At 33.8% G+C, this 14,540-nt stretch overlaps 1 protein-coding gene across 1 annotated transcript in view; it reads right to left on the reverse strand.

Annotated features, from left to right (window-relative positions):
* LOC145286341 (uncharacterized) overlaps window positions 1-14,540 on the reverse strand; it is a 265,839-nt gene that overhangs the window by 211,260 nt on the left and 40,039 nt on the right. The window contains exons 7-8 of the mRNA XM_080135264.1: window positions 8,419-8,613; window positions 2,146-2,289 (exon numbers count right to left, since the gene is read on the reverse strand). Coding sequence (XP_079991390.1) covers window positions 2,146-2,289; window positions 8,419-8,613 — 339 coding nt within the window. The remainder of the gene's footprint in view (window positions 1-2,145; window positions 2,290-8,418; window positions 8,614-14,540) is intronic.

Genomic DNA, 14,540 nt, shown 5'->3' on the forward strand with positions numbered 1-14,540 from the left:
GGGATAATCACAACCAAAATTCGTTTTTCCATCACAAGTTTAAAAGACTTTCCTTCCTTCCTTTATGTGCTGAGAATTAGGCAAAATCTCCATGTAAGGGTTTCCTACTTGTGAAAAAAAATATTTCTGCAGGACTTAGTGTTCCTCATTCTTGGGTTCGCAATCATTTATACTCGAGTGGAACTTGACTTTAATAAGAGGTGACCCAGTAGTAAATAAAATAACTCAGAACGGATAAAATTAATTTGCTAAACAGAACAGATTTGCGCAACTTTTATGTCCCCTTACAAACATAAAAGTCAAACTATAATGTTATTAAAACCTATATCTAGAATCCTTATTCCAATTTTTGTAATAATCTAATATATTTTGATTCTAGAAAATGTCTAATATTTAGGCTTTTTAAGGAGAAATGCTTCCCAACACATTGGAAAACCTCATTAGTCTGCCCAGTATTTAAAAATTCTGGAAATCAAGTTGGTTGAATCCATATTAAATAGAGAAATTATTAAAAAAAAATCAAGCAAAAACAACCGACTCAGTGACAAGCAATATGGTTTCTGTCCGGCAAAATCTACAGTTGATGTACTGACTGGAATTTCACATCAGATCAGTTAATTTATCAACGATGGTTTCCTTTCAAGAGCAATAGCTCTTGACAAATCAAAGAGATTTGATAGGCTTTAGCATAAATGTCTACTAGAAAAGATTTCCAGTTATGGGATACTGGAAATATCTTCTCAACCATCGAATCTTTTCTCTCTTATAGGTTTTTACAAGTAGTTGTTGATGGGCAAAAGTCCGAAACTCAAAGTATCAATATTGGTGTACCTTAAGGAGCCATCCTGGGCCCAACTCTCTTCTTTAATTTCATCAATGATTTTCCAAATCACATTCTAAGTTCCTTTGTCAACATATAGCAGACGACATTACCATCTATGGCAACACTTCAAAGGTCAACAATGACCAAAATCTCTCAGAGCCTCTCGCTTCTGACCTGGAGCATGTCGTGCAATGGGGCAAAATATGGCTGGTTAATTTTAATGTATCAAAAACCAAGCTTCTATCTTTTCACCTTAAATGCTCTGATCACTACTTGGCCCCAATTGATATGACTGGATCCCGCTTCAAAAGTTCCCTTCTTTAACAAGTTTCTGGGTCTGACTTTTACTCCTGACTTGAAATGGAAGACCTGTATCAAATTGGTTGCCAAAATCGCTGGACAAATAGTTGCATCATTCTACCGCTCCAGGAGGTATTTCACTCCTGACATAATCCTTTACCTGCATAAAAGCCAGACACGTCCTAAAATGAATTTCTGTTACCACATCTTGGCAGGAGCTGCTTGGAAAACTTATCCTGCCTTGACAGAGTTCAAAACCGACTTCAAAACCTAGTAGAAGATGTCCCTTTCTCTTCCCTTCAACCACTTTTCCACACAAGAGACGTTGCCTGTTTCTGCTCTATTATTATTTTCATGGTTAATGATTGTCTCAGCTTCAATCTATGATCCAACCTTGCGAAACCTTCACAGAAGCACTCAACTAGCTACAACCACTCTCAACAATTTCCCCCATTCTTTATCTGTGCCTAAATCTAAATGCAAGTTCCATAAACAGAGCTTCTTTTCTAGAACTGCTCGCCTGTATAACTCTGTTCCACTGGCCTGCTTTCCAGCTGACTACAACATGGTTGCTTTTAAGTCTAATGTAAACAAGTTCTTGTTGAGTTGTCCTCTTAAATAATTAAATTCTACAATATGGTCGTTTTCATGTCCAATGTAAACAAGTTCTTGTTGAGCTGTCGTCTTAAATAATCAAATTCCACAATATGGTCGTTTTCATGTCCAATGTAAACAAGTTTTTCTTGAGCCATCCTTTTGAATAATCAAATATTACCCAATTTCCAGTAGTGTTGTTTCAGTAACCTTCGTATACTGCTTAATTCTTATCCTCGAGTGGCCTTCCCTTAAAAAAACGTAACTGCTGGTTTTAACTCTCTTAACAAAACTGCAAATAAGCTATAATAATAAAGGCTGAATTGATAAATCACACAGATATGTTCAATAAATAAACCAAATTTATTCTACATTATTGCTATCCTTATTAATGGTTTATGTATATTGGTTACTAAAAAATATCTTACCTATACATTTGTTGCCGGTCGGTTGTTTTTGAAAATTAGGTGCACAACCTAAAAGACATTCTCCGGTCACCTGGTCACAGGATGAATTTTTACATTCGCGGCAGGCATTGTTACATCGCTTGCCATAGAAACCAGGTAAGCATTCTGAAAAGAAAATAGCATTTAAAGTTTTACATTTCTTTTACCTATTATTAGCAATTATCAAGGACAAAAACCATTCGAGCATATAGGTTAATGAGATGGGCAGATTGACAGTTGAATGATTATGAATATTATGAATTGGTTGAAAACTTCCACATGTCATCCGTTTAAAACAACAGTCGAGCAAAAAATGGTAATTCTTTCCTTTTTGTCAAAAACATCTCTTATGGAATGCGAGGACAAACGGGAAAAATAGAGGGCAAACGAGAATTATGAGGCTTCCAAAATTAAACCCACATCACACTTATGGCCAGCTGTTTTCAGACTGTTATGCCATTACTTAGGTTGCATACAAAATATCTCAATTATACACCGGTTACTTCCTCTTGTCATGATTCACGTTTTAGCTGATAGATGGCGTTCTACTTCCTGTTCCATTAGCTGCCTATCTCTTTCTCTTTTCCCATCTAGCTGTCGAGAGAGACACACGCTTTTTGCACACACCTCTACAGAGCATTTACTTTACTCAAGGTAAGAATGAATGCACGTGTTTCCCTTAACTCTCACATATACTATGAACATCCAATGCATATTTTAATGAACTCTTGTGAGCATACACATAAACATTCAGACACACGTATGCACAAAGGATATATACACACAACGAATATTCTAATTCCATACACGTATATAGAATGAGCTCATGCGCACAACGGACATTTTACTTCATGCATGATACACACACACACACACACACACACACACACACACACACACACACACACACACACACACACACGTACACAAACACACTCTGTATTGTCCAATACTTCTCTGTAAATAAATAACCTTTGTATATATGTAAATATGTGATCCTGTTTTAGCGTGATTTCTTTAAATGTTTCCTTTTAAATGTACTCTTTATTGTTGATGGTTTATTACGCTGTCCCAACTACAAACGACGACCTTCGATCTTCAACATAACAGCCTCTAAGAAATATCGAACACGCAGCCTACAGATTGGTAACCCCGTTCATAACAAGTGATCAACACCGATCTCTACAACTGGTAACATACTCCGTTACAAGTGGTAACATACTCCGTTACAACTGGTGACATACTCCGTTACAAGTGGTGACATACTCCGTTACAAGTGGTGACCCCCTCCATTCCACACTTTCTCCTGTTCCCTTTTATCTATCATTTAGTTCAGCAACATTCTCTTTTTTTTTTCAAACATTTTTCATTATTGAAATTCTATCGATTTTATTAGTTGATCATTCATTGCGAACTCAAATTAGATTATAAATAAGCGATTCTCTCATATGATTTCAAAGTAATTTCTTCTTCTCTATTTGTTCCAGATTCATACATATTCAAAATGGTTTTATCTTTTTCTTAAAAATGTATTGCTATCAACAATTATTAGATGCCTCTTTAACCATGTCATATCCATGCCCCCTCGACGTACATACCCCCGACAAACCCGTTTAGCAATAAAATCACACACCTTCACTGTTGAGGTCCCTAAATACCAGAAAGCTTTCTACTCTAATAGTTTCTTCACTCGAACAGCTGGACTTTGGAATTCCCTTCCTGCTACCTGCTTCCCTGACTGTACAGATATGCAGAAGTTTAGGTGCAACGGAAACCAACAGACATGGCCCCAGCTAGTAGCCCCTTGCATCCAAGTGGCGATATGCCGTGCTAAGGGTGAATGTGAGTAAAAAAAAAATGTACATGGTCATCAATAAGAAATTTTAAGATTCTTTCTTATTCTGTATTCCTATCAAATACTAATGTCCTTAATGGACACTGACAAAACCACCCGATGTCTTTCCAAAATGACCATTAAAATCTCCTGTCACAGCAAGTTTTTCAAATAAATCCAACCGTGGCTTTATTGTTGTCAAGCTGAGCTATAGTTTTGTTTAGTCATAAGAAGTCCACTTTCCCCAGGCTTTACATTCATACCGGGGAATGCCGACAGAGCTGCTCACGTATTTTTCATGCCAGAGTGCACTTCAAACCTACCCGACCTTATGTCTAACCTTAAGCGAAGGAGGTAAATAAACTTCTCATCAACGCTACAAGTTAGTGTAATGAATCTATCATAAAACTCATCTTTCACATCTTCGCTCGAACCACAATTCATGAGCATATATTGCTGTGATCAGTTTCAGCAATATGATTTGATAATTTTCAAGCTTAAAATCAACCATTAAATATAAACATCTTTATGTAATAAAAAAACACAGACAAACATCATCTTTTCTTTTTCATTTCCAATTTAAAAGCGCTTATATCTTACATTCTTTCCCCACAATCATTCTAAAACATTTCTCTCAATCGAATTTCTTTGGCACAACATAGGTCAATAGGTCAATAGGTCAATAGGTTTTCTCTTAAGAAACTCGACAATTTCTTTTTTGGCCTTCCTCACAAGTTTCTAACAATTAAACTGCAGAGTAATTTACCTTGAAAGACATTTCATTTATTAAATCAAAATTTTATAGGTCAGATCTTGATGTCAACTAAGTGAAGTGATTGGGACGAATATTTTTATCTAAACACCATCTCTAGATAATTACTCATTAACCTTCACCTTTTGTTGTTTTTCTTTTTCCATAAAAATTGGATCCAACTGCAAAGTCTAACTTCTGTTCAGAAAATACCAAGGCTCGTTTGAGAAAAAGATACACGACCAGTATACTCGTATTGACTACAGTTTTGAGTCACTGCTGGTATCTGAAAACTAATATTTACTTACATGAAACAACATACGCTTGCATTTAAAACAGATATTTAACCGAATATAACGATGATCAAACTTTTCATTTTCTTGGTACAATTGTCCCTTGGTTATTGTCTCCTAGCATTTAATACTTACAGAAGGAATAGATATCTAATCACAAAAGGTCATGTTGAATGGTACAATTGGGATTAATGTTTTGGCTAGCGTATATCTTGATCAGCTGGTTGCTAAGATCAGATCTCATGTTTAGTTAAAGCAAGAATTGAAGTGAAATGATGCAAATTATGTGAATATTTTGGCAACCAGGACATGGACTGTTCAACCATCATGATTCTGTCTTTAAACATCATGGATTGCTACCCATGACTGAGTGATGGCCACATCGTGGCATCGTATCCCTCCATATTGGTTCAGTCAGTATATTCTACAGTCCCGGTCAATACGGCATACAAAAACAATCAACAATAATCATGTTAAAAATATGGAAGAAACATCAAAATACATAATAGGTAAAAATGTTTAAAAAGGAAGTGTCCTCTATAGTATCAGATCTGACCGAATGATTAATTGTAGGCATAGACCAATTCATAGCATCTACAAAATACCAACAAAAACCTAACAGCCAGCCATGGTTCTCCCCAGAATGTGCTGCTGCTATCGCGCACAGAAATCACTTTTTTCATAGTTACCAACGTAATAGATGCACTGAGACTAAAGCTGCTTTCAGGACTGCCAGTAACCACTGTAAAAGAGTAATAAAAAATGCAAGAGAGCTATATGCCCAGTCTGTTAAATCTAAGGTAGCTGATCAGCGGCTTGGTTCCCACCAGTTTTGGCAAATAACAAATAGGATCCTGAACAGAAGTGTAAGTTCTATCCCAACCATTATCAATGGACCAGAGATCATCTCGTCAGCGTCAGACAAGGCCAAACTATTTGCAAAGAACTTTGCAGCTAATTCTACCCTATGCGACGAAGGCCATCAACTCCCCATATTTCCTCCTATAACACAGAACAAGCTAGGTAACATACAAATATCAGTGCATGAGGTCGCCAAGCTAATAAAGAACCTAGATTCTAGTAAAGCAACTGGCTCTGATGGCATCTCAATTATAGTGTTAAAAAAGCTTCAACCAGAACTTGCTCCCATACTTACGAAACTATTTAAGCGCTGCCTTAAGGAGAAGTGCTTTCCAACACCCTGGAAGACCTCATCAGTTTGCCCTGTATTTAAGAATTCAGGTGATATGTCATCTCCCTCTAAGTACAGACCAATAAGTCTCCTGTGTGTTATGAGTAAGTTGCTGGAATCCATATTAAATAGAGAAATAGTCAACCACCTCAGCAGGAACAACCTTCTTAGTGACACACAATATGGTTTCTGCTCTGCAAGATCTAGCGCAGATGTACTGACGGTTATATCCCACAGGATTAGTGAATCTCTTGACAAAGGCTTCCTTTCTAGGGCAATTGCTCTTGACATATCAAAGGCCTTCGACAAGGTATAGCATAAGAGTCTACTTCACAAGATTTCCAGCTACGGTATAACTGGAAATGTTTTCTCAATCATTAAATCATTTATCTCCGATAGGCTCATAAGAGTAGTGGTAGATGGACAAAAATCGGAGGCCTGCAATATAAATGCTGGAGTCCCTGAGGGGTCAATCCTAGGCCCAACTCTCTTCCTGATCTACATCAATGACCTCCCTAAACACATACTTAAATCATTCGTTGACATCTATGCTGATGACACGACCATCTACGGCAACACATCAAAGGCTGTAAATGACAAAGTTCTCTCCGATTCTCTCTCCTCTGATCTCGAGCATGTGGTTCAGTGGGGGAATATGTGGCTGGTTACCTTTAATGCATCCAAAACCAAACTCCTATTCTTACATCATCAACGCTCTGATCCCCATCTGGCATCAATTGTGATGGATGGCTCTCGTCTGGGTGAGGCCACGTGTTTTGACAAGCTTCTGGGTTTGACCTTTACTCCTGATCTGAAATGGAACACGTACATCAAGTCTGTTGCCAAGGTCACTGGAAAGATGGTGGGATCCTTCTACCGCTCCAGAAGATATCTCACTACTGATGCAATTCTCTATCTATATAAAAGCCAAGTACGTCCAAGGATGGAATACTGTTGCCATATCTGGGTAGGAGCTGCTAAAAACAGCCTATCCTGCCTTGACAGTGTACAAAATAGACTTTGTGGCTAAGTGGGGGATGCCCTTTTCTCTACCCTGCAACGTCTCTCCCACAGAAGAGACGTTGCGAGCCTATCCTTGTTTTATCGTTATTTCCGTGGCAGGTGCTCGTCTGAACTCCAATCTCTGGTCCTCCCTTGCCAATCTTTCATGAAAAACACCCGTCTAGCTGAATCCACTGTGAAAAATTTCCCCCACTCCATATCTGTGCCTAAATCAAAATGCGGATTCCATGAACAAAGCTTCTTTCTTAGAACTGCACGCCTGTGGAACTCTGTTCCGTCTGCCTGCTTCCCACCTGACTACAACTTGGATGTCTTCAAGTCCAACGTTAACAAATTCCTAATGAACCGCCCCCTTAAGTAAACACTTCATCAAATCTCCACACTAACGTAATGTACTTGCAATAACCCTTATCCCTGAGTGGCTTCCGGGCCTTGATAAGTGATGATCACCGTGTAAAAAAAAAAAAAATTATTAGGAAGTACACGTAATGTCTTTCTCTATCTCTTTATTTCTAACATTCAGAGTCTTTTTCAGCTTCTAACATTATACACTACAATAAAAAAAAAACATCATTTACTTTTTTAGATAAAAACATTGATATGCAGGAACACAGATATTTTTCATTCGGGCAAAGGTGAATTTTTTATACCAGCTGTTATCTTTCAGGTACAATCAATAGAAAATTTCCCAACTGTTCTTTGGACTGGTTCACTACCACAAACAGTTCTATAACCTCTCTTACCAACTAATTTTTTTTTTTTAAATAGATGGAAACCTGTATAATGAAAGGAAGTACATTATTTAACAGATATCTTAACTGGTTTCTGAAAATATGGGAGATAAGAGAAGGATGGATAAAGATCTGATCAAAGGTAAATCAGTAGATGTAGAACAGTTGAGGCAGAATGGTCAATTTACAGGGGAAGACCAAGGAAAACATAAGGACTGATTTTAGAGGAAGAAGAATGAATAAAGGTTGATTTCAAAGTCGATTTCTTAAATTCGTCCATAACATGCCAACATGTAAATCAGACGGTAAACCAATCATCATCATCATCATCATCATCATCATCATCATCATCATCATCATCATCATCATCATCATCATCATCACCATCAAAATTAGATATTATGATTGTTTTATATTTGTTTTCTACTCACGTAACACTTCCACTTCGCAAATATGCAATTCCCTTTCATAAACGTTGTATACATTATGCTTTATTGTGACAGAATCTCCACGGAGTTTTTTGTCGCATGTCACATCAATGATCTTTGAAAGCTTTACAATATCTTTCGAAAGTTCTTTGCATTCCTCCTTGCCAACAAATACTGTATATTCGCCGAGACGGTCACCTGAAAAAGAAATAACCATTAAGTAAAATATATATTGAAAAACAATGTAAAAAAATAAAATGAATAAATTTATGAAACAAAAAAATAATGCTCTGACGAACTGCAAACACTTGTACCTCCCCGACGTAACTACCCCCGACAAACCCGACAAGCTACTAAGTCTCATCCCTTTACAGTAGAGATCCTTAGGTGCAAGAAAGCCTTTTACTCCAATAGTTTCTTCCCCAGAACTGCGGGTCTTTGGAACTCCCTTCCGGGATTCTGCTTTCCTAACTGCAATGATATGCAGAAGTTCAAGTGTAATGTTAACAAACATCTTTCTACTCATCTCCCTTCATAATGACCGCGCTAATTAAGTCCCTAATAGTAGCCCCCTGCTTCAAAGTGGCACTGTGCCTTGTTTGGGGTGAAAATTGAATAATAAATAAAAAAACAAAAAAAAAACATTTCATTTTTTTTTTTTACAATTTGAACAATTTTTGCCATTTTGCTATTTGTGTTGTATTAAAACAATTGTATTACATAGTCAGGGATATGATGATGATATATAAAAAAGTCATATGTTACATAAATATATATGACGATGATCTATAAAACAGTCATATGTTACATAAATATATATGACGATGATATATAAAACAGTCATATGTTACATAAATATATATGACGATGATCTATAAAACAGTCATATGTTACATAAATATATATGACGATGATATATAAAACAGTCATATGTTACATAAATATATATGACGATGATCTATAAAACAGTCATATGTTACATAAATATATATGACGATGATATATAAAACAGTCATATGTTACATAAATATATATGACGATGATCTATAAAACAATCATATGTTACATAAATATATATGACGATGATCGATAAAACAGTCATATGTTACATAAATATATATGACGATGATATATAAAACAGTCATATGTTACATAAATATATATGACGATGATCGATAAAACAGTCATATGTTACATAAATATATATGACGATGATATATAAAACAGTCATATGTTACATAAATATATATGACGATGATATATAAAACAATCATATGTTACATAAATATATATGACGATGATCTATAAAACAGTCATATGTTACATAAATATATATGACGATGATATATAAAACAGTCATATGTTACATAAATATATATGACGATGATATATAAAACAGTCATATGTTACATAAATATATATGACGATGATCGATAAAACAGTCATATGTTACATAAATATATATGACGATGATATATAAAACAGTCATATGTTACATAAATATATATGACGATGATATATAAAACAATCATATGTTACATAAATATATATGACGATGATCTATAAAACAGTCATATGTTACATAAATATATATGACGATGATATATAAAACAGTCATATGTTACATAAATATATATGACGATGATATATAAAACAGTCATATGTTACATAAATATATATGACGATGATATATAAAACAGTCATATGTTACATAAATATATATGACGATGATCTATAAAACAGTCATATGTTACATAAATATATATGACGATGATATATAAAACAGTCATATGTTACATAAATATATATGACGATGATCTATAAAACAGTCATATGTTACATAAATATATATGACGATGATCTATAAAACAGTCATATGTTACATAAATATATATGACGATGATCTATAAAACAATCATATGTTACATAAATATATATGACGATGATCTATAAAACAATCATATGTTACATAAATATATATGACGATGATCTATAAAACAATCATATGTTACATAAATATATATGACGATGATATATAAAACAGTCATATGTTACATAAATATATATGACGATGATATATAAAACAGTCATATGTTACATAAATATATATGACGATGATCTATAAAACAATCATATGTTACATAAATATATATGACGATGATCTATAAAACAGTCATATGTTACATAAATATATATGACGATGATCTATAAAACAGTCATATGTTACATAAATATATATGACGATGATATATAAAACAGTCATATGTTACATAAATATATATGACGATGATATATAAAACAGTCATATGTTACATAAATATATATGACGATGATATATAAAACAGTCATATGTTACATAAATATATATGACGATGATCTATAAAACAGTCATATGTTACATAAATATATATGACGATGATCTATAAAACAGTCATATGTTACATAAATATATATGACGATGATCTATAAAACAGTCATATGTTACATAAATATATATGACGATGATATATAAAACAATCATATGTTACATAAATATATATGACGATGATCTATAAAACAATCATATGTTACATAAATATATATGACGATGATCTATAAAACAATCATATGTTACATAAATTTATATGACGATGATATATAAAACAGTCATATGTTACATAAATATATATGACGATGATCTATAAAACAATCATATGTTACATAAATTTATATGACGATGATATATAAAACAGTCATATGTTACATAAATATATATGACGATGATCTATAAAACAGTCATATGTTACATAAATATATATGACGATGATCTATAAAACAGTCATATGTTACATAAATATATATGACGATGATCTATAAAACAGTCATATGTTACATAAATATATATGACGATGATCTATAAAACAGTCATATGTTACATAAATATATATGACGATGATCTATAAAACAGTCATATGTTACATAAATATATATGACGATGATATATAAAACAATCATATGTTACATAAATATATATGACGATGATCTATAAAACAATCATATGTTACATAAATATATATGACGATGATCTATAAAACAATCATATGTTACATAAATTTATATGACGATGATATATAAAACAGTCATATGTTACATAAATATATATGACGATGATATATAAAACAATCATATGTTACATAAATTTATATGACGATGATATATAAAACAGTCATATGTTACATAAATATATATGACGATGATCTATAAAACAATCATATGTTACATAAATATATATGACGATGATATATAAAACAATCATATGTTACATAAATATATATGACGATGATATATAAAACAATCATATGTTACATAAATATATATGACGATGATATATAAAACAGTCATATGTTACATAAATATATATGACGATGATATATAAAACAGTCATATGTTACATAAATTTATATGACGATGATATATAAAACAGTCATATGTTACATAAAGAGGTGCCAACATGGCAAAACAGTTATGTCACATTTACAGCAGTGGGAGATATTCTTCTTATAACACCCGTTATAACCGTATAAATTGTATGTATGTTGTTTAGCCAGAGGATATGATATCGATGTATAAACTGAGTGATGTTGTATCAGAGATTTATCACACGGGTATTTATTACAATTCATATTACATAAACGTATCATTTTTTATAAGAAAAATAATATATGCTTCATACCTTTCTTTCCTCAAGAGTTCTTCTATCTTCACTGCTAAGCTTCGTGATGAAACATGAAGCGACTAACTTTGACCAATGGAGACCTCTGTTCTTCCTTCTCTTGTGTAACCACAGAACAACCCTTGGTATTTTTATAATATAAATTTATTTCAGTTCTCTCAAATGGTCTTCACAAGAGTGTGCATTTCGTCTACATACTTATTCTTCACAGCCTCGCTTCCTGGCTTGAAGTACGTCTATTCACTTTCGTGACTAAACTTCAACTCCCTTTGACTCTAAACTTACCGACTTCCTGACCTCAGTTCCGTTACGTCATCATTCAAAAAGCACACGTATCCCTTACGTGTGACCTTTCCACGTCTGCCTGTCCAAGGTTATTTTGTTTATTTCACTTAATTTATGTAAACATCTTCAGCTAAAACCCATTGCTACACTTTATTCTATAAACAATAACTCCCAATATAAACTATTTTAAGAATCCCATTGAATAGATAGATAGAAAGATAGATCAATAATAACTAATTAACCTTTACCAAGGTTAATTAGCCAACACCTTCACTCTCAACTGGGCACATTTCTACAAAGAGGAGTCGCTTTTTTCGCCGCTATTTTCGAAAGTCAGCCCCTCTTTTCGCCTGACTAGCCTTAATTTAAACTTTCGCCACTTCTGGTTTGGCGATGGACACAACAGTAAAGACATCGCGTTTCTTTTTTTTTCGGGGGGGGGTCACGTTCTTTTCCTCCTTTGCGGTACGGGTTCAAGCCTGCCTACTACCACTTTTTTTATTATTTATTTTTTATGCTCAACACGCACATCCAAATACCCAGGCAACACCGGGCACCCAGGCTAGTATGACATAAATTTTGAGATTAATTCCAGGATGTGTTTATTTGCATCTACTCTCAGTAAATAGTTTTCCATTTTTATTTTTATTTTAACAAAATGTTAAGACTATAAATAGCGAATAACTAGGTTAAAAAAATAAGAATAAGCTTTATGAGTATAATTGTGAAAGTGGGATATATGACGGGGAGGGGGGTCAGGACGGGTAAAAACTAACAAGAAACGTTTTTCATTACCACCAATAAGCCAACTATGGACTTCTTCTACTTCTTTATCCTTTCTTTCTTTTATTTTGTTTATTTAACTTAGCTTATTTATGTAAACATCTTCAGCTAAAACCCATTGATACACTTTATTCTATAAACAATGAATAACTCCCATTATAAACTATTTTAAGAATCCCATTGAATAGATAGATAAATAGATAGATAGGCAGATGGATCGATAATAACTAATTAACTTTTAACAATATTAATTATCCAACATTTGCAGTATAACGTTTCGAGTTTATTAAGTCTTCTTCAGATGTCTCTCACAGTCAATGAACTTTGGGAAATCGAAACCAGATCAGACAATCTATCATATTTGGTAACTTTCCAAAATACTCAATGAGATAGCATTTTTACTAAAATGCTACCGGTGGTGATTAGTATGTGTCCCCGGGGAAATTCAATGCAGTCTTAATAAAAGCATCTTACTAAAATTGTAGTTGTAAGCCCCAGAAATCTTAGTTTCCATTTTTATTTGCCTCCTCACGAGGGGCAGAGTTAGACACAAGATTGATTTTAAAGGAGACGGGGGCAGGGAACGTCTCAAAAAAGTGGCAAACTAGATTGGAACCAAAATAAAAAATTGCTTCAATCTAAAAGGTTCTTTTCATCACCTTCCGAGGACAGAAAAGATGAAGTACAAGTATCAGAACAGATACTACACTTTTTTTTTTAACTGAAACTCCCAGTCTTATAAATTTAGTAAAATAGTTTTTTCTCATTTTTTTAAAATTAAATTAATAGATACACCTCCAAAAACACAGCCATCTTTATTAAAGTTTTATTAAAAAATTATTTCTTAGAATTATAACATTTTTCACTCTTTTTTCATTAGTCTCTCTTGCTATATCATTTTGGTGCAATTTTATCTGATTTTCCTTTGAAAACTAGTAAGTATCTCGATTCCATAATAATCACTCCAAATATTGTTGCTAGTGTTTTTTCTGATCCTAACCAGTCTAAGATTTTTGGTTACATTTCCCTTTCTGTTGGAAAGAGTACTCTGTTGTCCCTATCTCTACAAATATTGCTGATCCTTCTAATCCAACTAATTCACCTCTCTGTTATTAGCAAAGATTTTGAGAGGTTGGTAAACGACAATCTTGTTAATTTTCTGGAAAATTTGGGCCTCTTGAGTGATGCTCAGTATGGCAGAGTAATCACTATTTATAATATTAAAAGGAGGACCCCCGGTAACTGGTCAAAACTAGGTCTCCTTATCACTCGCTCAGGCCTGTATCTGTGGAGGTCACTCTAGCTTTGCTGCATCAGCATAGAAACAACACGGGGAATTAACAGT

Source organism: Euprymna scolopes, chromosome 10, assembly GCF_053919585.1.
Source record: "Euprymna scolopes isolate OS-2025 chromosome 10, ASM5391958v1, whole genome shotgun sequence".
Classification (NCBI taxonomy): Eukaryota; Metazoa; Mollusca; class Cephalopoda; order Sepiida; family Sepiolidae; genus Euprymna; species Euprymna scolopes.